Source organism: Calypte anna, chromosome Z (genome assembly GCF_003957555.1).
Source record: "Calypte anna isolate BGI_N300 chromosome Z, bCalAnn1_v1.p, whole genome shotgun sequence".
NCBI lineage: Eukaryota > Metazoa > Chordata > Aves > Apodiformes > Trochilidae > Calypte > Calypte anna.
Genome location: NC_044274.1, coordinates 49,779,927 through 49,806,149, shown reverse-complemented (window position 1 = coordinate 49,806,149; position 26,223 = coordinate 49,779,927). Strand labels below are relative to the sequence as shown.

Below are 26,223 nucleotides of genomic sequence, written 5' to 3'. Positions count from 1 at the left end.
ACAGGAATGCCTGCAGCAGCTGTCCCCCGCCACGGAGAACAAACTCCCCCACCTTCCACTATCCCAGGTTTTCTTTCAAGCTGGCATCGTCCCCTACGATCCACCCCTCATAGCTTAGGGGGTCGGTCGGCTGCCGGCGAGCCCAGGGACCGGGACCGCCTCCCCTGACCCCGCACCGCACCGCCCCACTCCGCACGGAGCCGCCGCACCCCGCCCACTGCCGGCGGCATCCCGCGCGGCAGCCCCGGGAACGCTGCGGCCAATGGGCTCACGACAGCGGAGGGAGGGCAGCTCCCGGCGGGAGGGGCAGCGGCCGCTGGAGAACGAGAGGCGGGGGCGGAGGAGGGGGCGGTCCCGGCCCAGCTCCCGCCTCCATTCCCACCCCCCCTCCCCTGCTGAGCAACGCAATTGGCTGTTTGGCTGAATAACTGCCTAATCCCAGACTGCTTTGTAACCGCACCCGGAGCCAATCACAGAGGCGCTTCTTCCGCTCTGGTAGTTTGAAACCGTCTGGCTGGGCGGCCGGGGGCGGTTGCTGACCGCAGGTGAGAAGGGGTGCGGGGGGGACGGGACGGGACGGGGGTGTCTGCGCCCCGAGGGACTGCGACTTCCACAGGATCTTCTCCCGAGCCTGGTGCACCTGCCCAGCGCCTGATCTGCAAGCCCCCCACCCGAGCTTCCCTTCGCTCTCCGAGGGGACCTGTGAATAGCCCCTACCCCCAGGTAGTAGGGCTGGCTGCCTTAAGGGCCCTGTTTAAAAAGAAGGGAAAAAAAGAAAGGAAAAGGAAAATGTGACCTCCCGGTCACGTATGGGATTGTGCTCTTACCTCTTCCTGCCTGTCCAGCTGCCCGTGTGACACCCCTCGGCTTGTCCTTGTCACTAGTGTCAGCTCTAGAGCCCCAAGGGTAGTTGTAGAGATGCTCTACTGATAAGTTTAAAGCGTGGTGTTGAGCAGTGCTGGTTTGCAAGGGGGTACGGTTACAGGGAAAACGTGTGTCTGTGTACCGGGAAATGTGGTAGTTTGTTTTCCTAGGTGTTGAGTCCTCTGGTCTGAATGCAGCATTAAAATATTTGGAAATATTTAGACAAAAACGCAGAAGCACAAAATCCTGAGAATAACTTAAGGCAAAATAAAGGATGAGAGTAGCCATGGTGAACTTAGTGCCATAGTCTAGCAACCGCAGCGGTGGTTCAGGGGTTGGACTCGATGAACTCTGAGGTCCCTTCCAACCCAGCCAATTCCATGATTTTGTGAATCAGACCAAATATCTTTATAGCTCTCTCTGGTTTTTAATAGTATCTCTCAGAAATGCAGTTACACAGCTTTGGTTTAGAAAAAACTGTTTCCAGGAATCTTTCATAAATGAAGTCAGATATATGTTTTGGCAAATGCTTGGGGAAAGTCAGAAGAACACAGCAATCATGAAGATGTTCTTCTCCCTTAAATTGATTTGTGGCTTAGCGAATCAAATTGCTTACCCAGAAGATGATGTCTTACTTTTAATATCCCTTGACTTCTCTGTTAGAAACTTATCCAGTAGTTTCTTGAATTTGTTCACCGAGATCGAGGCAGAGAAGTTATTCTTAGCATGATATAGCAGTGGTGCCTCTAAACATCAGCTTACAAGATGTGTTTTTCTTAATTTATTATAGTAATCCAATCTATTGTTCTGTACATAAGCAGATTTATAGAATTTTAAGTTTATTGTTGTTTGCACCCGTATGCTACCAAAATGCAAGGTTAGACTCGGCACAGTGGTTTGAGGTATAGACAGGGGAGATGGAAATGTGGGGAAAGCTCAGACTTTAAGTAGCGACCTGTTAGTGGAAGCTGAAGTGACACATAAGTTAGTAAAGGCAGTCAAATGGAAACTCCACAGCAGTGGAGGGCTAGTCCACAGGTATATGGAAAAGGAATAGGAAGAGGAGGCAAAGAGACTGAGCTTGAGGTGACAGTGGGTGACTCACCAGACAATGTCAAACAGGTAAGCTGCTGTTACAGATTTCAAAGGAAGAGCAGCTTAAAGTGGAGACGTATCACCACCTGTCAAGAAGGAACATTTTCAATTTTTAAAGGCCACAAATTTTAAAGAAGTAGTAGTAGTAGTAGTAGTTCTAAGGACAAGCAGAGAACTAGAGAACTAGATAGAGAAGAGTGGGTATTAAGGTCATGATCTGACAGAAGTGAAAATGGAAGTCAGGACAGTGATCTGAAATTATTAAACACTTCCTTGGATTCATCTGTGTTCAAGTGAAACTCAATTTACCCTCCTGTTTTTCAGAAGAATTGATGGTAGTTTAGTTCTTTTTAAGTGGACTGAGAAGAAGAGAGAACTGTATTTGTAATTTCTGCCTGCAAATATGTACTTAATTCCTGAGGCAGCTGGTCCTTTCTGATCCTCTCTAATGCCTGCTTCCCCATATTGAGTGATTCCAAGACTTGTAGGGTATTCTGGACCCACAACCTGAAAAACTCGTGGGAAGCCATATGGAGTTGAAGCTGACTTTTTAAGATTACTGTAGAGGGTTTTTGGTGATTACGCAAATGTATCAACTAAAGGAAGGGGGAGTGCTAGTATAAAGTTACCTGGTTAGGTAAAGAGGCCCAAGCCAAAGGAACACATAGGGACAGATAATCCCCTTTCTGAGAAGTGTGGATACCTGTATGAAGCAGGACTTCTCTGCAGGAAGAATGAAAGTCTAGAATATTCAAAAAGACAATTAATTTCTATCTATATTACTGTATAGAGACCTGTAGCATTATTGCATTTTTCAACATTAAAAAAAAATATTCTGATACTTAAGGAAGCTGTTCCTGCCAAATTAATGACAATATAACTAGCAATTTAAAAATAACATTTCTGTCAGAAAAATCCATCTGTTTAAAAACCAGGCAAGGATATTATAATTGAGAGTTTTAAAGCTCCCTCTAAAAATAGGTCTTCCTTGGTAGTTTGCTACCTTGTGTAAGAGGTCAGTGCCTCTGGTTCACCTTCTTCCTGAGCTTACTCACTGCTAACAAATGCAGATTGTGTCTGTTGATTGTTTTTCATGTGCACCAGGCAACTGTATCACTCTGCCTTTCACTCATTAACAAATTCACCTTGCTTAGTGCTCCCACTCTTGGAGGTTTTTTTCCCTGTACACTGTCAAGTTTTATCACAGGACCTTCAGGTCTTCACTGAAGGACTTATTCAAGGCTGCAGTAGGTTAAAGGATAGATCAATCTTTCAGAAGGTTTTCAGGTTTCTTGTCAGTTCTACAACATTGCCTGCTTCCCAGATATTCCAGTAATACCTCATCATCTTGCTTAGAAATTGGTGGAATGATTAACCTTCCCTGAACCAAAGGCATTACCTGTCCTTCCGTGTCTGTTGTCTTCCTGAGCCTGCTGGGCACAGTCGGGAAAGTGGAGGGAGCCTGATGTTCACCAGTCAGTAAAGGCTTCAGGGTATTGAACTGGAGTATTCAGGGCATCATCTCAGATTGTGCTGTGGCTGAAGGTAGTGCAAGGGAAAAAGAATCACAGTGTAGCTTAGTCATTCTTGTGTTACTTTCTAGGCATTTTGTACTGAAACAAGCTGATAAACTGTGGAACAATACCATGTGAATAAGGAGAGGTTGACACAGAAATGTATCTGTATGTTAAGGACTTCTGTTATTCTTCAAATATTTTTTTTTTCCTTTAGGCAGTGCATTTTACTTGCCACTGACATAAAATTTTACAATGTGTATTATGAAGCATTAGGTATCAAAGATAGTCAATGTAAAATAAGAGAAAACCTATATTATGGCTTTTGGGTCTTCCATTGTTTTCTTTTAAAGTCAGTGAAAGTATTTCATTGTTTTCAGTACAGTTTTGATCATGTCATTTCCTACCTAACATCAAAATGAGACTATACAGTCAGTTTAGCTTGTAGAATGTTTCTGTAGGTTATCTGTTTCTGGGGAGAATATTGGTGAACATACAGTAAACGTGTTGGAACTGAAAAATGAAGTTCAGCTTCTACTGTTTTATAGACTAACTTTGTGCAGAATGTCATCAGATGAGGAGAAAAGTACAAGCCCATTTTTACCCAAAGACTCTGTTCGGGGCAGTTCTGTTTCTTCAGATCTTCAGGTAGGAAACAGTCAACATCACTTGGTTTACTATCATGGCATTTTATTTGGCAAAAGATAATTATGAGAAGATCTGACAAAACTTGCATATTTTTCTTGCTTTACTTCGACATTAAAATAACAATATAAGCCAAAAGAAGCAAATTACACACAAAAAATTCTGATTAAAATGTCTTCACTTGGATTCCCTTTTTTGCATTTCACAAGAAATTTTAATATATGTGAAAATTCTTTTCTAAATTTAAGAGGCTGATCAATGACAGCTCCAATTCCTACCTTTTTTTTTTTTCTGGTGTTATTTTTTAATGTGTGTTAAGTCTTATCAGGAAGCATAAATTTAACACAGTAGACTAGAAACCCATTATTTCCGAGGGATCAAGTGCAAGTATGGGTTGGACTTCTCACATGATATTTTAAGAACTGATTATTTCTTATAAATAGATTTATTTCTCTTGGACTAAGAATAGAATCACAGAATGTTAGGGTTGGAAAAAACTACACAGGATTGTGAAATCCAACTCCCCTGCCAGAGCAGGATCACCTAGTGTAGGTCACACAGGAACATGTTTAGGTGGATTGTGAAAGTCTCCAGAGAAAGGAGACACCACAACCACACTGGGCAGCCTCTTCCAGTGTTGTCACCCTCACAGTGAAAAAACTTTCATAACATTTACACAGAACCTCCTGTGCGCCAGTTTGCATCTGTTACCCCTTGTCATATCATTGCACATCACTGAGAAGAGCCTGGCTCCATCCTCCTGACACTCACCCTTCCCAGAAAGGAAGTACATTGTATTTTTTCTGCTTTGAATTTGCAAACGTGTGCTGGATCTGTAAAAGTAAGGGGTTTTCTGTTTTGTCCTTAGCATTCTTCTTAGGGGATGCAATTGTACTGAAAAAAGTCCTTGTCCTAGTCTTTTGAAAGCAGATTTTAATCCTTTAATAACTGGTCATTCCTATTTGCATAGTAGGTGGGTTTTTTCCCTTTGGTAGGATTCTATCCAAAACAGGCTGGTTTTGACAAAAAATAAGTATGCTGGTTGCCCTGTAGAAATGCATCTCCCCTTCTGTCACTTGGTGGAATGACCATGTACAGCACAAGCACTGTTAAATTAGGGTTCCTTTGTTATTTCCTGAGGACTGACTTTTGTCTCCTTTAAGCTGCCTGTTATGAGCAATTAATTTCTGCTATATTTTTGCCTTTTATTTATGTAATGGATATGGTTATGCATATGTCATGGGTAAGATTTTTAATCTTTATTCAGAGATAGTAATTAACCTGTGTTTCCAGTGCCTTTTATAGGTGGAAAACAGGATGAGAGCATGGTGTGATAAATTTTGAAAGACCAGAGTTCTTTCAAACTCAGATCAGTTCTTATATAAACTATTTATTTTCAGGGAGGTTCTAAGGCCAATTTATAGAGAATTATGAACTAGTACTAATAGATGACAGCTTTACAAGTGACAACACATATAAAGTAGAGCAGAGTAGATAGCTGCAGTTGGAAAGGGACCTACAGCTGTCATGTAGCCCAACTGCCCACTGGCTTCTCATTCAGGGCTGATGAGAAGTTAAAGGATGGTATTAAGGGCATTGTCCAAATGCCTCTTAAACACTGACAGGCTTGGGCATCAACCACTTCTCCAGGAAGCCTTCTCCAGTGTTTGGCCATCCTCCTGGTGAAGAAATATTGCCCAATGTCAGGTCACAGCCTCTGGTGCAGCTTTCAACCATTCCCATGTATCCTGTCACTGGATAGCAAGGAGAAGAAATGTGCACCTCCCTGTCTACATCTGCTCCTCAGGAAGCTGTAGGGAGCAATGAAGTCACCCCTCTGCTTCCTTTTCTTTGAGCCCAACAAACCCAGATTCTTTATCCATTCTTCACAGGAGTCCATGACTTGAAAAAGAAGAACTCTAGGGATGCAGCTGAGCAATAGGAATATTGACTGTGGTATACTCTACTCCTCTTACATAATTTTGAAGGGCTGTTTTTGTTTTGTTTTGTTTGGGTCTTTTTGATAATTTCATGCTTTTAAATAGAGACTAATACCTTTTCCTTGTAAAAATAACTTCCCAATTTGTAGAGAATTTGCATTTACTCACAACTGAGTTCTGCAAGACTTTGTCCATTCAATCCATTCTTTAATGTAGTTAGTAGCCTTGACTGCAGTCCTAAGGACATTTTTTTTTATTATCCTTTAAGAAGGAAGAAAAAACCCTAAACATCTGAATGCTCTTGTGCCTATTGGCTGTTGTTACACTCTAATTAGTGTAACAAAACCAGGGTATTAAATGACAAAAACTTCTCTGACCTTCGGGCATTAGAAACGTATTCCTGTAGTTTTGTGTGCTAACAGAATTTTTGTAGCTGACATAACAGCTTGAAAGTTTGGATTAAGGCAAGCAAAGATAGTAAGTAATCCAAAGATATATTATTAATTTTATTTTATTATGGTTTTATTTTGAGTTTATTCGTTAAGATTGCATTCCAATTGCAGCACCTTTGTTATGGAATATTTATGTTTATGGAACAAATCATGATGTCTACAGTAAGACAGACTGTGTGCTAGTGATTAAATTGTGTGACTCAAAATGAGCCACCTACTTGCACCTGACATCTTACCTACTATATCTCTTGAATTGGGAAAAGTACTTACTTAGAGAAGCAGATGGATCAGCTCTGACTGAAAACTAACTTATCTGGGGGGAAGAATGAGTGTTATGTTGCTATTTGGTAAGACCATCCTTTTGAGGAACACAGGTGATATAATGCCTTCTGTGCAATAATTTAATTTAGAGGACTAAGAGCTAGTATATTAGGCTTTTACTCTGCTGAAATTTTGCTGCAGGACATTTTTTATAGATCCATGGGGCTCCTGGTTGAGTAACTCATCTGAAGATACCTGTGACATCTGATAAGATCTAAACTGTATTTCTTTGGAAAGATATGGAAAAATTGGTAACTTGTTTCACAACTAACTATACCTTTCACACAAAATGTGTTATTTCTTTATGCTTACCAAGAAGATGCACTATGTATTCGTAATAGTGTAGCTTTGCATACATCTGTTTAAGCTTTTAATTTTAACATGATAGGGTAGAAGATGTGAAATGGAAATCTGGAGGGAAACTAGACTTCAGGTAAAATGTACAAAACCTAGCTTTTCTGACGTTTTTTAGTAGTTGAAGTCCACTTAAATGTAAGAGTTACATTGAAAGTTTTAAAATAGTATCCTTCTCAGCTGGCAGATTCCAAAATGACATAGGTGTAACTGGTACCTTTACCTGATTGTTTCCACTCATAACTTTCCCCACCTTGAAGAGGAAATTAATTTTTCACTTCATGGTTGGTTTCTGGGCTTTGACCTTATAAGAATAGTAACCAGAATGTATGACAGTTTTGAATGAATAAAAAATGACTGCTGGTACTCGGTTTAGTAATTTCCAATTGGCATTTTTTCAAAATATTTTTATTAATTTCAGCATTTAACTGTTTCTGGAATTTTTTTTATTAATTACTGGATCACATGTTTAAGCTACAATGCAGATTATCCCCAGTTTCAAATTGACTTCTAAATACATTCTGAAAATCTTTTGAACTAGTATATTTAGAAAAAATGTTATTAATTGGCTTAATTTGGTACATAGTATAATGCCATGTACCAGTTAGATTGGTTTTTGACCTTAACAGGAAAGCTTTTATACTAGTTTATATATACACATTCCCTATACCTACATAATTTTAAAAATGCATAATATAAAGTAAAAATAATTATAACTGATCTAAAGAAAATACGGAATAATCAAATTTATTTTGATGATTGGCTTTAGAACTCACATCAAATAAATTACGGTGTTATGGAGCTTGAAATGTTACTGTGTTCAGTACCATCACGGCTATAAAAACACCTGTGTTTCTTTGCAATAATAATAACATTTCAAAATAGTGTCAAGTGATTAATAACTTACAGAATCTGAAATTTTTTGGTTTTAAGTTCATATTTTTGTTTAAGGTGCCTATTATAGTATCCATTCAGGTATCTAGCAAAGTCTTTTTTAGTAACTATTACAGTGCATCAGTTGTAATCAGAATGAACTAAGACCGTTTCCTCTCCTTCCCACAAATACCTAGTTTTTAGAGATGTAGTTGTAGTTTTATAATTATTCATCATCACTTTGTGACAGGAGGAATATGAAGAGCTGCTTCGTTATGCAATAGTGACTCCGAAGATTGAACAGTGTGTCCCAAATTTTTCAGGACCTGTTACAGAACGCAGAGAAGGTGACAGATTCTCAAGTGTAATAGATGATGCCATTCGCCATAAGATTCCAGGTAATATGTTCAAAGCTGTTTGTTGAGCTTACAGGAACAATGACACAACGTTTTTTTACTTAGGTTTTCTAATAGGTTCTGTTTGAAAACTGTATATAGCTATGTTACATTTACATTTTGCACAACAAGGAAGGCAGGAAGGCATACTCACTCAGACATCGCATACTCTGACATCGCTTTTAGGTGATAGAATTGATGTTCTGACATCTGTGTTTTGTGGTGCAAATGTTTAAAGTGGTTGGTGTAATAATGCAAGAAGTGCCCTTACTTACATTATACTTAGCAGATTTGATGAGTCAAAACTGGTTTTGCTTATACCTGTGCTGCCAAGATAAATGAGTATTGAAAATTTAATTATTTGACAGTAATTGTTACCTCAGAAGGGCTTTATGTGAAGACAAATGTCACTACATGAATGATATTCTTGCTTTTTCAATTCCATCACTATTCTAGTCTTACTTTATTGTTTCATATTTAGGACTGTATAAGCTTAATGTCTTTTGATTCATTAATAACATTGGTATTTTGGGTTATATGTTGTTTACTTTTGTCACTAGCATTTAGATTGAGGAAAGTGTTAATTTTGCTTCAGAAGAGATGGTAAACAATTATACCTAGAGCATACAGCTTAGCTTAACCAGGAAGAATTTACTTTAAGCTAACTTCTGTTCTTTGTCATGTTGTTTCATGGTAAGAGTATTTACTTACAGTTTTCACTCTCTTTGTGACCTTTTGGAGATGGTTAATTTTCACGGATTAGAGGAGCATGATGTGTAGATAATTTTACTACTGAAGTCTAAGCAGCAGGTTAGATTAGCAGGTTGTTTCAAAAGGACAGTTAATTTTTTTGGCACTGCAGCATGTTCATACTGAGTATCAGGCTCTTTAACACTTGTTCTTTCCCTGTCCAGCTCTAATGCTGTTGCTGTGCTGAAGTAACAGAATCATGAATTTTTAGAGTCATATTCTCTAGCTTAAAAAAACAAACATTTTTTGCTGAGTATAGAATAATACCTAAAAGTTTGCTCCTCTGCAGAACTGCTCAAGCGTTCAGTGTTTTTTTGCCCTTCTCCACATGATGTTGGTACTGAGACCAAAAAAGTTTTCAATGCTACATGATGCGTTTAGAAATGAAGTTCTGTTTATAGAGTATTCTTTGGTCTGGTGTTTTAACTTACTCTTGGGTTTTTGAAACTGAAGTGGCTGTTTCTGCTGTGGTGGTAGGAGGCTAATTACTGGTAATCTCTATTTCTTTCGGTAAATTTAATGATACATAATTTTTTCACTAAAAGCTTCCAGTCAAATAAGAAAAATAATTGAAATAGAACATGCTGTACAACCCAATTCAATGTCCAAATGCTTTTAAACTTTGAAACCTAAAACTTAATTTCATGTTCTTGTTACCAATTTTGTTGATTAAGTGTGAAAATTACTAAGACTAGAGAAGGAAATTATCCATAGCAAAGATGTGCAATGAGGACTCATACCCAAGCAGGGGGAAAATTCCTTCTCTTTGTGCTACCAGTTCTCACTATTGCTTCATTAAACTTCCAAGATTTTCCTTAAAAGCTATACGTTTTAGCAAATTACTACCTTCAGCTTAGGCCACTGATATCAGATCATACGTCAGATCAGTCTGTCAGAGCTTATTTACTTCATAAAGGCAGATATCAGATACTGGAAAACATGGAAAAACCCCAAAGCGGTAGTATTGAGATAAGACATCTGGAAAAACAGAATTTTATTTCCTCTGCTATAAACAAAAATACAGTCTAGAGATTTGTCAGAGTAAATGCATATGGGAACTATGTAATGAAATGTGTTTTTATAGTTTATCAGATACAGATGGTTCCATGTCTTTGGTACCTTGGTGCACTCTTAAGTGAGTGGCATCAGGTAATACACTGGAAGGAATAGAGGTGACAGGTGAATTCAGTGAAGGATATATCCTGTGGCAAATGAAAAAAGTGAAAGATGAAAGAAGATAATCTGTACAGAGGAAAGGGACGATCAAAGGGTGTGTTGAATTTGTCATGCCACAATCTTGGACTGTGGGAGTTGTCAATCTAGGTTAATATCTTTGGTTTTATTGGTTACAGTTTGTAAGTATCTTACATGCTGTACTGTGTAAGCTGGATATCTTTGCAGGCAAGTCATCCAAGCAAGTAATACAAGTTTAAAAATAAAAAAAAACCTTCATGCATTTTACAGCCATGTTACAGCTGAAGGGAGAACACAGTGACTTGCAGGAATGTGAACAAGCAGTGAAGGACAGAGCTGGGAATACTTGATAATAGTAACACTGCCAAATATTTTATACTGTGAGTGGCCAGCATGGTTCTTCATCACTTAAATGAGATGTATTTCAAATAGTTGTCTATCTAGCATGTCATATATTGAGATCTTTACAAGCACTGAATATTCAAATTTTGCCATTAGCTAAACAATACTTCCTCATTTGCAGAACAACAATGAGAAAAGGCTAGAGTCTGATCTTAATAAATTAGTGTGACTGGAAATAATCATAGAATCATAGTTATGGCCTTCCACTTAGGTAATGGGATATGGAATTTAATCTGGGGAAATGGTCCATTAGATGGGGCTTCTATAGCTGAAGTTCATTTTAATTTTATGATGTGCAGTTGTATATGACATTGCAAATTTAACATTTTCTGTAAGGAAAAGCTATATATAATCAGTATTTAATTTCCTCTGTTTACCTAAGCACTTACTTATTCTTGGCCTGTTTTTTCCTTCCCACCTATTAGAATGCAAATGCAAGCCCTTATGTTTGCTTCAGAGTGTGGATTCGTTTTTGTTGCAGGAGTAGTTAGCCATAGCACCTGAAAGTGAGGTCTTGTGGTGTAAGGCATTATATAGATTCATAGCAGCTATTCCCTTTCTCAAAGTGTTGAACATCTAATTAGATGAGCAAATTAAAGGGTCTAAGGAGTATGGATGCAAGTACACACCAACACTGAAATATACCCACACTTTGTGTTTTGAATGCACAGAGGCAGGTCCTTGGCCTCAGGAGTTTACGGTCTCATCAAGAAAAATGTCAAGAAGTTTTAGATTTTTGACCTGAGGTATAGAATCGTAGAATCATAGAATTGGCTGGGTTGGAAGGGACCTCAGAGATCATCGAGTCCAACCCTTGATCCACCGTTGCGGTTGCTAGACCATGGTACTGAGTGCCACATCCAGTCTCTTTTTAAATACTAAAGGTATAATAAAGGTACTAACTGACAAGAACTGACACTGAGACAGATGCACTATTTTTTTGTGTGTGTGTTAGTGCTTTGGGCCTTGCTGTGAGCATCCTTTTACATTAAAAGATACTGTTCTTGAAGGAAGCAGTGGTTTTGATTAAACTTACTTTACAATAATAATACTGGTAGTTTAAGCAGACTTGTTTCTTGGAAGAATATATTGGATATATATTTTAGAGTTGGGTTGTTTGTTTTATATGGGCAAAGGAGGTTTCTGATGGGATAAATAATTTGATTGTTTTCTTTTTTTATAATGCCTGACTTCTGACATATGTACAAAATGAAACTTTTCTAGAGTATCAGTCTGTATTCTGTGTTTCATTTTTAGTCTTAATATCAGTGAAGGAGCCTTCCAAAGCCAATATGGAAGGACTTCACCCTGTTCTTTCAGAGGAGACTTCTTCACCAGGATCCACACATGGTCCAAGAGAAATTGGTGGAACCATAGCAACTGAGTTAACTTTACCAGATGAAAAAGTAACTCAAATAGAAAAGATACTTGATCTCTGGAGTGGAACTCTTAAGGTATTTATTTTGTATGGAATCCTTAAAAATCATGTACTGATGATTGTGTTACAAAGAAAATGAGAGTTCAGGAAAAGTTGTGGTTTGATTGCTCTGAGAAATGATAGCTTTCTTTTCTGATTGTTTTTGTTGCTGTGTATTGCATATAAGCACTATAATATCAAGAACTTTGTATTAACTTTCTTCATTAGGGATAATGAGTCATTATCATTCAAGAGTTTATTATGTCTGCTGATATTGATGGACATACACAGCCTGTGTAATGAAGGCATCACTGTAAATATTCATGTGTCCTTAACTGCTAAGTGTTTTAAGATTAAAAGATTAGGGCAGAAGGAGCAACTTTACTAACTGCATTACTGTCATCCTTTTAACTTTTCAGACAAACATTCTGACTGAATTGAGAAAATGGAGGCTTAGTTTAATTGAACAACATAAACTTCAGATGCAAGAAGAAAAAGAGAAACATGCTGCATATGTGAGACAATTGAGCAATGAGATAGAAAACCTGAAGGAGTTGCTACATACTTATGAAGTCTCTATTGGCAGAAAAGATGAGGTAATAGCTCAATTTCATAATTCAGCAGTTCCTCTCTTCAAAAATACGGATTTTTTTGTGTCCAAAATTATTCTTACATCAAATAACACAGACATTAAAAGTATTTAATTTTCAGTTATTGGATTGATTTTGTTGTACATGAGATGAGCAGCAGTCTCCTAAATGTTAAAGGCTTAGGGTTTTTACAAACTGTACATTTGTACAAATTCTTAGGACTGTACATTCAGGGTCTCTGAGTTGCACTTTTCTGCTCTCACCAATATCAGTAACATAAAAATTAACTAGAATTGTGGAAAAGGGTATAAAGTTTTGGTAGCCCTGCAATCACATAACATAGTTAAATCCTTTTATTGCTGAATTTTTAATCCTCTAAATCCTGAATTTTTAACCTTGTACTTGAGAACACTCAAGCACTGGAGTTTGGGTTTTTAATTCCTATTCACCTTTAAAAAAAAACATAAACATCTGTTGAAGGAGTTAAAGCATGGAAATAATGTTTTGTGTCCAAATATTATACAAACATGATAAGTATTTCATAATTTAACTGGTAGACATGTGCAGAGCTATTGTTATTTCTGTGTAGGACATTCAAATATATCTTACTCTGCTGGATATAATTGTATGTCACTCATGTTTAATGCACTGTAATTATCAGTGATACTTTGAAAGCAGTGGGGTTTTTGGGTTTTTTTTTCCGCTGCCAAAAATATTTCCTAGGCCAATTTCATAATTCTGTTTCTAAAAATAAAAAATTGTTTTCAATGGAAAATTAGTATTGCCACCTTCTTAATGGTAAGTGGCAGTGCTTCCATGTATCACACCGTATTTATAAAGACAATATCCTCACATGGGATAAGCTGCATATCAGTCTCATATTATCATATTATGAATACTATAGATTCTTGTTTTCACATGGTGAGTCTTTCAGATGCTTTTTGGTGGCAAAAATATGCTAACTAATATCTACTAGAAGTATTCTAAAGCTGTATTTATCAACAGGTATACAGCATCAGCAGCTGATATTTTATCTTATATGACACTTTTTCAATAAAAGTAATTATTAATTTCCATTGTCTTTTCATCACTTTGAAGTGATTCTTCTGACCTTATGCTATAGCAAGATTTAATTATAAGGAAGTGCCACAGAAACCTGTAGGATGAAATAACCGTTCAGTTTAACTTTTGTTAAACTACACAGTGAAAGTGCTTAGGTGCCACACTTTGAATGTTGAAGCTACAGGAATTTCAATTCTGATTTGAAACTCTTGGTTATTGTTTCCTCCTTGATTAGACCAAAGTGAAGATTCTGTAGAAAGCTTCTTTTTAAAGCAAGTGCTTTAAGTGAAGAAACTAATGTGTGAATTCTGTTCTTGTCTAAATTCACATCCTATTTGACCTTACAAAGATCAAAGCTATTAAAATAGTGTTAATATATATTTTTGCAGGTGATTACAAACTTAACCCAAGCATTGGAGAGGCAAAAGGAGAGAATAGAGGTGATGAGAAAGTTTACACTCTGGAGGATCCAGCATGTTAATGCCAAACAAGAGGTATGTGCTCAAAATAAAAAACAGTCAAAATGAAACTCAAAAATGTCAACTCAAAAGGGTCAGAGTCGCTGCAGTTCCTGTTACAGCTTGAAGAAATGACATTGTTTCTGTCTTGATATTTTTGACAATTTCAGAAAACAGCTTGAAAACATCAATACTAAAAAGAATGCTGCTGTCAGAATTCTCTCTGGGAGGGGGAAGCAAACCTATGCTTAGCTTATATTGTGCCAATTGCTGTGCTCAGCTCGCAGCAAGTCACCATGGTTAACAGTATCTGCATTAGTGAATGCCAAGGGAGTCTCTATTCAAATTTCAAACACATTACATTCTAATGGTGATATTATACATTATTGTTATTAATTCTTTTCTCGTATTGCCGAAACTTGAAATAGCTGACCTGGTTACATGAAAAATGTTGGGCATTGCATCAGGTGTCTAATGGTAAGCAGTCTTCCACATGAAGTTTGACATTAAAGAAGGATCCCATGTAAAGACTGCAAACTTTTGCCATTCTAGACTTAAAAATGAGAAGTTGCATCCAGGGCCACTGTACCACTGGTACCATTTGTACAGGTTCCTGGCTAGACTGATTCACTAATGCTATCCAAAACTGCTGATTTGTAGATAAGGATAGCCTTTTCTCTTTTCTTTCCTTCCCATCTTTGAATACACTAATAATTTGGAGGGTGTTTTTTTACTTGGCTCTTTATTTTTTTGCAATTCACGTCTAAAAAATTTATGCTGAAATACATTGTCTAGCAGCTGTGTTGGAGCAGAATAGAATTGTCTAAAAGTACTTCTGAAAGCATCCTGAAATCTAAATTCATTAAATGATAGGTATTTTTTGCTAATCATCTGCAGTCTTTGTGACTACAGGTTTTATATAGTTCCTGCAGTGAATGAAAACATGTCATATACCCACTAAATGGTTTCAAGTGTGCATGGTGGCACCAAATAAATGAGTGAAAACACAGTTCTCTGGTAACCTAAGAGTTTGCAAATAGGTCTCTCATACTGGGGACAGTAAATCTCTATGTGTGCAGGAAGAAACACTAAACTGCTGGTACTGTTTTTGTGTACCCCTTCACAGCAGCACTTGTAACTTTGTTGGCATTTCTACCGTGGTCTGTTTAGTAAGTTGTAAAACAGTCATCCACACTCTGCTGAGTACTTCAATCCTTAGGAAACATGAACTTGCATATGATGTAATTATATTTGTTTCCTAAGGAGTATGAAAATAGAATAGCAGACAGACAATTCCGGACAACTTTGATGAAGAAAGTATGGGCAGCATGGCGCTCTGTCAGTGAAGAAAAATGGAAAGACAAAGTAGCAAAAGCTTGTCGGTTAAGGGCAGAAGATGTCTGTGTTCAACTTACCAATGATTATGAAGCCAAAATTGCAGAGGTAAAATAAGCTTTATCTGTTCTCATTCTTTCCCACCTTCACACCCCCATCCCTCCAAAGCATCTCATTTGCAGCAAACTTGAAAAACATGAGGACTTCCCAGCAGAGAGGAGTTCCCAAGGAGGCAAGATGATCTGAAGATCTAGGATACAGTAGAATACAGTATTTTTTTCCTATAATAACTTATATGTTAAAGCCTAATTTTAAATTTTGTTTTTGTCTTTGACTTGCTAATTAAGCTTGTTCAATAGTTTTCAGAGCTTAAGGTGAAGTTAGGTTATCAATGTGTGCACTGGTGCACATGTTGTTTACCTGTATTTTAGTAGAGCCTGCAACACTGCTTCCCACAGCATTCTCCTGGAGAAACTGGCTGCCCATAGTTTGGACAGGTGCACTCTTTACTGGTGAAAAAACTGGCTGGATGCTGGGTCCAATGAGTTAAATCCAGCTGGTGGCCAGTCACAACTGGTGTTTCCCAGGGCTTAGTACTGAGGCCAGTTCTGGTTTATATCTTTATCAATTATCTAGGTAAGTGCACCCTCAGTAAATTTGCAGATGACACCAGTCTGGGCAAGAGATGAGGGTAGAAAGTCTATGCAGTGGGTCTTGGACAGGCTGGACCAACAGCCACACAGCCCATTGTATGAATTTCATCAAGGCCAGGTGTCACATCCTCCACTTGGGTCGTGACAACCCCCTGCAAAGCTGCAGTCCTGTATCTGGAAGTATGTGCCCAGCAGGAGAAGGGCAGTGACTGTGCCTCTGTACTTGGCACTGGTGATGCCACGCTGTGCCCAGTTCTGTCCCCTTGCTACCAGAAGGAGACTGAGGTGCTGGAGCAAAGAAGTGCAACAAAGCTACTGAAGGGTCTGGATAACAAGTCTGAGGAGTGTCTGAGGGAACTGGTATTGTTTAATAGGAAGAAAAGGAGGCTGAGGGGAAGAACCTTATTGTTCCCTACAGTTACCTGAAAAGAGGTTGTTGCAAGGTGATGGTTGGCTTCATCTGACTAGTAAGAAGCAACAGGACAAAGGAAGTGGTCTCAAGTTGTGCCACATTTAGATTGGATATTAGAAGAAACTATCACTGAAAGATTTATTGAACACTGGAACAGGTTGCACAGAGGTGGTTGAATCACCATCCCTGGATGTGTTTAATAGACAAGTAAATGTGGTGCTGAGAAGCATGGTAGGATTTGGTTAGTGGTTGGTCTTAATGATCTTAAAGGTCTTTTCCAACCAGAGTGATTTTGAGATTCTGTAAGTAAATAAAGGTTGTAAATACATTTTTAAATCTTTGTATTTTACCAAGAAATTAAATACAGAATTTTAAGAACAAGCTTACTGGGTGTGACTCACCATTACAAAACTGTGGATAGTGAGATACGAAGGTAACCTGGTCTGTCTTCTCTCAGCATCTTCAGTCCTTTACAGTAGCTAAAAAAGAGAAATCACTGAAAATTCATCCTATGCTTAAATAGTTCACTAAGAACTCTTATGTTGAGCTAATCTGTGTTGTAGATATCTAGCTTGTTCCAGACACCAGACTTCTAGAAGACAAACTTTGTAAGTTGAATTTTGGCTTAGTTGGTTAGGTAGCATCTGACAGTCCTTTCAAATGTATATTGTCTTTGGTATGCTCTAGTACAAATAATGCTCTGTACTATGAGGAAATGATCTGGTGAACCAGAGAATTTGAAGTGACATCGTGTATGTTTGTAAACATGCTACGTGACTTTTAAAGCTGATTGAGGATTATTTTTGTAGTCTGGATTCAGAAGTACAGGACAGCTGCTCTTCCTTATTCTCTTTTGTAGCTAACTGATGCTTTGGAACAGACAAAAGCTGAGATTCTGCGACTGCACAGTGAAAGGGAGCAGTATGAAGACACTATGAAGAAAGCCTTTATGCGTGGTGTATGTGCTTTGAATCTGGAAGCAATGACCATGTTTCAGGGCAAGGACAGTAGGACAGATACTGGTCAGTATAAAAAGCAGCTCTGGTCTAAGAGTGTTTGTGGGTTCTTGTTGGGTTTGTCTGGGGTTTTGTTTGATTGTTTGTGTGTTTTAAAGGCTTCTCCCTTTTTTTAACATAGGACAAGGACTTGTGGCAATACAGAGTTTATCAAACTCTTAATGCTTTAAAAAGTTATGTTGAGTATGTTGGGAATTATTAACCTTTTATTGCTGTAATTGAAAGATGGAACATGTTCTGTTCTTCGTGCCTTGTTGTTAGGGTGGTAATTTGCAGCTGAAGGCAGAACAAGAAGCAAGGGATCACAAGCATATTAAAATACCACGACAGATTATGCAGAATTCTTTCAGCACCTAGGTTATGAGGGAGTGAGGGGAGAAGTCCTGGAAAACCTTCTCTGGAATCTTGGTGTGCAGTAAATCTACTTTTCCCAGACAACTCTTCTTTCTTAATCTTACCTTTCATTGCAAGAAGAGCAACAAAATCTCCCAGGTTCTGTTTTTAGAGTTCTCTGCCAGAACAGGAAACACTTGTGTAATTGTATCAGCAGCATGGTTGTAAAACTGGTGCAGCTACACAGGAAAGGACACCCTTACTGATGCAATGAAATCCCCCCATCAGAGTGAAACAGTCTGTTAGCAGCAGGACCATAATCATGCTGGTGCAGCAGTCTACATTAAAGAGGAAATAGCCCTGCCAGAGGAGTGTCACTAACACAGGCTTCATAACATTTCACAGTCACTTGTCCTTGGTTCCATGCTTGCCATCTTCTTCCACTGCTTCATGTGCCACCTTCTTCTCTTTCCTAGGCACACTGTCTCTTTTTAGTTACAGTCAGACAGTGCTTTTAACAGTTAGTTGCATAATTACTTAATATGGTTGCAAAATCATTGCTTTGCATTCATCCTCCAGTATATCAGAACAGTGATCAGGACTTAAGGGAACTTCAGACATCAGATCAGATGATTATTGTGTTTTTTTCTAGTCTTGTAATCTGTGGACATGAAAATGTTCATTTGCCAGAGTCAGTCAGTAATTATATATTTATATAGACACTGCAATGCCACTTGTTGTCATTGGAAATAAAAGCTGAATGTGGTTCCTTTACAGATTCATTATTATTATTTATAATACTGTATGACTAATATATATACAATACACAGATAATGTACATATAGTATGTATTGTATTGTAGGCTATTAATAGAGTGCAGGTATAACAGCCTTAGTGGTCTATGGTATTTGGAGCTGATGGTCTGAAATCTATTTGGCTGATATACTGACATATTGTTTTTTAATTATTAATATTATTTTTAACCTCTTTAAAGGAATATTGAAACCACAAAGATTGATGACGTTTTAATTTTAAAATCTGATACAGCTCTGTTCAGTAACATAAATGAAATCTGATTGGTATTTAACCACTCAATGGTCCTGTCTATGCTTAAGCTTAATGAGTGTGCACCAATGTATATGTATAAAGTGCATGTTCTGGTGTACTGTTGCTCTTGAACAGATCTTTCAGTATTGCACCCATCTGAACTACTTTCCCTTTATTTTTCCTGCCCAGTTCCTGGAGCAGGAATAAACACAACTACCACATGGTGTCACTCTGACCCCAGAATGAGCAAAGTTCCCTTGTCCTGGAACTGCTGCTAGCATCATCTGCCTCAGAAATAGTGGAGAAAATAAGAATACTCTTTTCTTCTTCTACAAGGGAGTTTGTATTCTTTAAAAAGGAAAATGCTTAGGTTTGTAGATCTAGCCTCCCCAGGAAATACGCCCTCTGAGACAAAACAGTACTGGACAGATTTTGCCCAAATTCAGGCTTACCCAGCTATTGAGGGGAGATGAGGGCTGGAGAAATTCATGGAATGTTCCAGCCCTGCAGCCAGGATGTGGCCAGTGTCCAGTCATTGTATGTGGAGATGAGATGCTGCTGACCATAATCTCTGGCTGCTTGAGATTGTAGTTCCTTCTCAGGAAAGTTTTGGGGTTTTTTTTTTGGTTGGTTGGTTGGTTTTTTGTTTTGGTTTTTTTTTTGACAGTGAGCCCCCCTAAGTATCTTGTGCCCTTGCAGAAGTCCAGTATGGCCTCTCTGTGTTTTGCTGCTCTCCACCTGAACTGGATTTTGGCCTTTAGTGTGGGAACAGGTCTTACAGACTGGATTTAGTATTGTCAAGCAGTACAGAAACCTTCTGTTCTTTGCACTACAAGTATGTGACAAGTGCCACAGTGGTGTTGAGGCATAACACAGAAACAAACTCCTTAGAAAATATAATTTCTAAGTATCCAAAATGAAGGGTCAAAATCAGGAATGTTTCTATATACACACATGTACCTATACCTATAAAGAAAAGGCTAATCCTCTTAATTAGATTTTGCGGAATTCCCAAAGGAACAGTAAAATTTTTGCTGTCATTTACCTTTTTTTTCCCCTTAGGGTTTGCCAGATTATGTGCTGATCCCATTGCTTTGTTTCTATTAACAGATGTAGGAAGTAGAAGAAATGATAATGGTGCAGTTTCTGGAGGGAGGTTACCTGCTTCACAATATAATCCCCCCTCACCACCACCAGCAACTGCTCTTCATCTAGAAGACATGGTAAGCATGTGGCTGGAACAGAACTCTATTTGCTAGTGACAAAAACAAACTTCATGGATTGGAACTTCTTAAAGATAAATAGCCCATGAATTGAAGGAATTTGAAGACAGTCTAAGAGGAAGAAGAAACTTATGGTAATGTCCAGACTGCATTGTATAAATCAAGTGACTGGGGCACAGCTGCTGTGACTTGCTGTACTTCTGTTAAGCTCTGGGTTTTATTTCAGTGAAAATACGTTAAATTATAATGAAGACTCTAGTGAGCATAACTTGCTTTCCAGGTTTCTGTCTGGGAAAAAGCTGTTAAGAGGTTTTTGCAAAAAATGTAAGGTTAATATAATGTGAAAAGCTGGCTCAACAACTTGAGGCTTCTTTTTTAAAAGTGTAGTATATTTATATGGACACTGTGGGAACTCAGCTTGTCCTGTCATGTCAGCTTAACCAGATCCAGTTGCTTCAATGTTCTGGGCCTGCCTTGGACTCACGCTAAAGATGCTGCCCCATTGAAACAATTTCACACTAGAGTATAGGTTAAAACAAGAGATAGGCTTGCCTGTCTTCTGATTTTTCATTCTACTAGCACCAGATGTTATTCACAAATAAAAAAACCTGACTACCTAAGGAGTAAAAAAATTATGTTCTAGAAAGTTGTAATCCATTTTTTGTAAACTCTTATTTTATCCACAGTTTTCTACCCACCTGGGTCATGCAAGCACTTCTCAGACCAGGTTAGATTGTGATTCTTCAGTAATTGGTGCTAGTACAGCTGCAGGATCTGGTGTGGCATCCATTCAAAAACTGGTAACATGCTGAAATTAACTTTATTATTTTTAAGGCATAATTGCAACAAATGTTACTTGGGTACTATTATGTCCACATTTTTTTCAGAGCAACACAAGTATGTAGTTGAGAAAACTTCCATAGAATTTACATAGCTATGTGAAGACACTGGCTTGAAAATGCTCATTAATGTTACCACTTATGTTAGGAGCAATTTTGAATGGTTTTGGGAGGAGCAAAGGGACAGTGTGACAAAATGGAAGAACAGATGAGTGCACGCACACACATAACAGGAGCAGCTGCTGTTTCACATTAAACTATTTTGTTCTGAAAAGAATACGCTTTGCTTGTTGTAATGTCTCTCACTCTTCTGTATTTGTTGCTAAGATGTCTTTTTTACTTTTCTCCACTATTTTCTGCATTGCTCTTCTTTTCCCATCTGATACAGTTTGCAACCAGCTGTCAAAAAAAGATGGTGCATTTTACGGCATGGAAGTTTTTTATTATCTGCTTTGTCACTTCTAAAAAGACTTTCCAGGGTGATAAAAGTGCCTGCAGCTGTTACTCAAGTATGCAGTCAGTGAGCAAAGCTACCCATGCTGCTTGATTTTTGCCAAGTTAGCCTTACTCCTCTTAATATAGTCACTTGCTTGAAATGCTAAGAGTTAAAAAGATGGAATGAACAAGGCTGGAACTAGATGGGGCAAATTAAGTACTGTGTAATATAACTGGATTGCCTGCAACCTCCCATGGTCTGTTTAGCTGATAAAACTAAGCACACATACTCAGCACTGTAAATATTATGTTTAGGATTTTTTAACAATTAATACTTAATTCATTTGCAGCCCGTGGCAAAAGTAATAACATCTGCTCAACAGAAAGCAGGAAGAACGATCACTGCTCGAATCACAGGCCGAGCTGATACAGGACAAAAAGCCAGAATTTGTAGTAGTTTAGCAGTGATGGGAGTTGTTCCACCCATGAGTTCAGTCATTGTTGAAAAACATCATCCAGTCACTCAGGTAAGTGAGAATTACACTTGTAACAGAATTCTTATTAACATGTCTGGTATTAAAGAAAAATGACCATCCTAAAGAAGTATAAAACAAGGCTCAGACTGGACTCGTGTAAAATCATTGAATCACAGAACTGTCATTGTTGGAAAATAACTCCAAGATAACTGTGTCCAACTGTCAACACTCCATCCCATGGCCCCCCCAAAAATAAAAAATTCATTTATATATATATAAAAATGTGTGTGTGTGTGTATATATGTGTGTGTTTTGTATCTATATATACATATTTGTATACATACAAACATACATACATATGTATGTATGTATATGTGTGTGTGTGTGTGTATGTGTATATATATACATATATATATATATATATATCAGCAGGGGCCCAGAATTGAACAGAGCACTGGAGGTGTAGCCACACCAGTGCAGGTGTAGGATCACTTCCCTTCCTCTCCTGGCCACGCTATTCCTGATACAGGCCAGGATGCTGTTGGCCTTCTTGGCCACCTGGGCATACTGCTGGCTTATATTCGACTGGGTCACCTCCATATAACAAGCAGTACTGTTCTTGGGCTGGGTCACTCTTGTTCTTGTGACACTGGAGAAGGTAAATATTGACACTTTATAATCTAGTTTAATCTAGTTGTCTTGTTTCTGAAGCTATTATTTCATGGGAACACTAGTCTTAGCTGACTCTTTCTTGCCAAGCTCATTTATGACTTCCTTTTTGGAGAAGTGGTCAGTTGGTACTGTGATGTTTGGTTGTCATCACCAGGCAAACGTAGACAAGCTTCATGGTGTGTACAGCAGGAAGAGTGACTGAACCAGAGGCAATAGACATATAGATTAGACTGATAGGTTAAGTGTAGCAAACTACTGAGAAAAAATAAAACAGGAGGCAATCGAATTGTTCAGCCTGATGCTTGTTGTATTTCATGTCTTCTCTCCACCCCCAGCCCTCATTTTTCCTGAAGAAAACACTGAAACAAGTGCATTACTGGTAAATGAAACCAACTGTAAACAGTGGCCTAAATGGCCTAGGCAATTACTACACTTTAGACCAGTCTGAGGAAAAAAGTTATTTAGACTTGAGGCATATGAAACAGTTGAAGACTTTTTTTTTTTATTTTAGTGTGAAAAGTGGGATCTGAGCTTCCTCTGTGCTCTTTTAAAGTCCAGTTTTCTGTCAGTGATACTGGCATAACAAGATGGCCTCCCTTGGTTCTTTAATTTCAGCTGGAGTTACTGGTAACTGTGTGTGGGATGTTCTGCTTTCACTGATTTCCTGCAATGAATTGGAGCCCTGTGGCAGGCTGCACATAGCCTGTGAGAATTTGGGCTTCTAAGCAGAAATTCATATTTAAATTCAATGTCCTTAGGGCGTTAGAGGTTTGGTGTGAGACTGCTTTCATTAAGAACAGTTTTCTGGATTCAGATCACATGGTTTATGTGACAAAGTACATGAACAACTGTACCAAAAACTGACTTCTAAAAATGTGAGATATGTGACAGTAACAGAGATACATTTTATATACTTTCTGCAAACAAATGTGAAAGTGGAAGTGTATCACTGAAGTATTTCTCTTTAATTTGGCAAGGGACAGAGTTTACCTTGATTAAAAGCAGAATGACTACTGCTTATTGGAGTAAGGTGGCTAGTTTTTAGGGGAGAAAATTTATTGGTGTTAAATAAAAGCAAACATCTTCCTTTAAGAGACTTCCTCTTACTAAATACTGAACTTCAAAAAGAACTTTGCCATGATTAAACTGGCATTGCAGAGGAAAAGTCTGAACAATTTGGTAAAAAAACCAAAGGAATCAACACTGAAATAAGACTGAGGTATTAAAAGCTGTCGGTACCTAGTTAATTGGAAGTTTTGCACTTCATGTTCTAAAAAGCATGTTGCAGATAAGGAAGAAAATTACTCATTCTATTAAAGGAGTTGTTTGGGTTTGTTTTTTCTTAGAAGCATATTGCATTTTGCTTGATTGCAAATCTTTCTGTTTAAACTACATCTCCATTGGAGATGCTACAATGGAAATTTTTTTGTATCTTGATGTATCTGGTTATTTTTTAGCAAACTATATCTCAAGCCACCGCTGCTAAGTATCCTCGAACTGTGCTCCATTCTTCTGGCTCTACCAGTGTGAGATCCTCTGGACAAGCTGGGAGAATGCTTCAGGGCCAGACTCACACCAGTGTGCAGTCAATAAAAGTTGTTGACTGAGTGAATGTCCTTCTCACCAGTGGGGGTTTTTATCAAGGTACAATTCAACCTTCTCCCAGTCTTTTTGGATTTGATGTAGCAAGGCCTAAAGTGTATGTATCATGTTTTTACCCTTTTCTAAAAAAATTTTTTTAAGTAAAAAAGTAGACATCTGGAGAGGAAAAAAAAAGAACTTGAAATGTTGTTCTACCTCCAAACTATTTGAGAACTTATTTTATTATGATAAACACTTTGCATATAAGGAACTTTTGAACACTTTTTAATAAAGGATAGAATGTGGTTTTTGTCTGAATCTTTATTTCCCTCATTACTAACATCTACTTTAAAGCAAAAATTTATTTTTGTTGCATATGCTTTTAGTTGCTTATACAGCTAAGTGTAGTTGGTCAGCATTTCAGTTTCACCCTACAGCAGCATAGTTAAATGCAGAATCACAGAGTGGTAGCCTTCACATCCAGAGTGCATCTTGGGCCAGGTGAGGCACCAAGTCCATCAAATTTTAAACAATATTTATCCCTTTTCCAGGCTAATGTTGCATAACTTGGTGCATACCTGTCAGGATCTAAGAATTTGTGTTCTTGCATCCCTAATTTCAAAACATGAAGATCTGTTCTTCCTGTTCATGTGATGCTTTGCAGCTATGTCAGAAAAGGCTGCAAGAGGGCAGTCAGGTATAAAACTTATGATACAGGTCATCATCTTTTTAGTACAAACATTAAGATTCAGAACAAAATAATATTAGCTATATATAGACAAGCTAATTCAGTTCTTTCATTACATGGTTAAATTATTGCTGTTTTATTAAAAGACCCCAAAGATAGACATTTTACATAATTTTTCAGATATGAAATATATTCAATAAAGAGAAAACCTTTAAACCTTGTTAATGTTCAGCGAGACATTAACAAGACTTAAGACATGGACAAGAAATAGGTAAGCAGTAGGTAAGCTAGATGTGTTAAGTATCAAATATAAAATGTCCTTTGAGTTTGTATACAAGATTGTGTCTTGATATATTCTGCATCCAGCTACACAAGGTTTTAGAAGAAATCCCATTTTATTGTATTTGCAGTACCTAGATCAGTTGCTGAGGACAACAGACTTGTCATAATCTTAGCACTAATTAAACAAGAGGAAAACCCTCTTCAGACAGGAACACTGTAATCCTAGCAAGACTTTATGAAAACCTGAATCCCAAGTGGCACCAGGTGCTAACCTTATTCTGCAAGTGTTGATTTATACACATAATTTTCACTTACTCATTTTTTGGGTGAAAAACATCTCATTTACATTTCATGTCAAACACAAAATTTTAATTTGCTTAATTTGCAGTTCCAGTACAGAATTAAATGTACCAATAATAAGCCAAGTATAGAAAATATGGGGGGGGGAAGTTGGTTCTTGTTTAGCTGTACAATAATAAATTATCAGCCAGCCCTTCACTCTTAATTCCTTTAAATCACTGTGCAGCAAGCATACGAGAAAGAACTGACCAATATTTTAGGACTGCAAGTTCTTTTAGCTTGGAGAAAGTCATAGAACTTCAAAATCAGTTTTTGTTTCTAGAGGAGAGATGATTTATATTTGAAAGTCACTGCATTTTATATATATATATATAAATGCAAACTCTTTACCAATACTTCTCAAAAGTGGTACAAAAATACAGTATAAAAACACAGCCTCCAGTATAAGACTTGCAGTTACAGCAGCAGTATCTAGACCATAAAAATCCAAGACAAGCTACTGCGTGAAGTGGTAAGAAAGTGAGGTACGGTCCAGCCGAGCAAGGGGATCACCCACGGGTGACAGAAATCCCAGACATCATCTCCATGGGGCTCCATCCAGACAT

General features: G+C 37.9%; 1 protein-coding gene across 2 annotated transcripts; it reads left to right on the top strand.

The window, feature by feature from the left end:
• The first annotated feature begins 662 nt into the window (after nucleotides 1–662).
• On the top strand, nucleotides 663–24,552 carry POC5 (POC5 centriolar protein). Of its 2 annotated transcripts, XM_030467452.1 has the most exons (12): nucleotides 663–723; nucleotides 4,022–4,121; nucleotides 8,309–8,456; nucleotides 12,057–12,253; nucleotides 12,636–12,812; nucleotides 14,258–14,362; nucleotides 15,590–15,769; nucleotides 17,586–17,748; nucleotides 20,233–20,345; nucleotides 21,032–21,145; nucleotides 21,970–22,146; nucleotides 24,225–24,552. In XM_030467452.1, the coding sequence occupies exons 2-12, from the start codon at nucleotides 4,038–4,040 to the stop codon at nucleotides 24,372–24,374; spliced, it is 1,608 nt and encodes a 535-aa protein (XP_030323312.1). In that variant the 5' UTR covers nucleotides 663–723; nucleotides 4,022–4,037; the 3' UTR covers nucleotides 24,375–24,552. The 2 variants fall into 2 exon arrangements, with proteins under 2 accessions (XP_030323312.1, XP_030323313.1); XM_030467453.1 differs by lacking the exon at nucleotides 21,032–21,145.
• Nucleotides 24,553–26,223: the final 1,671 nt, after the last annotated feature.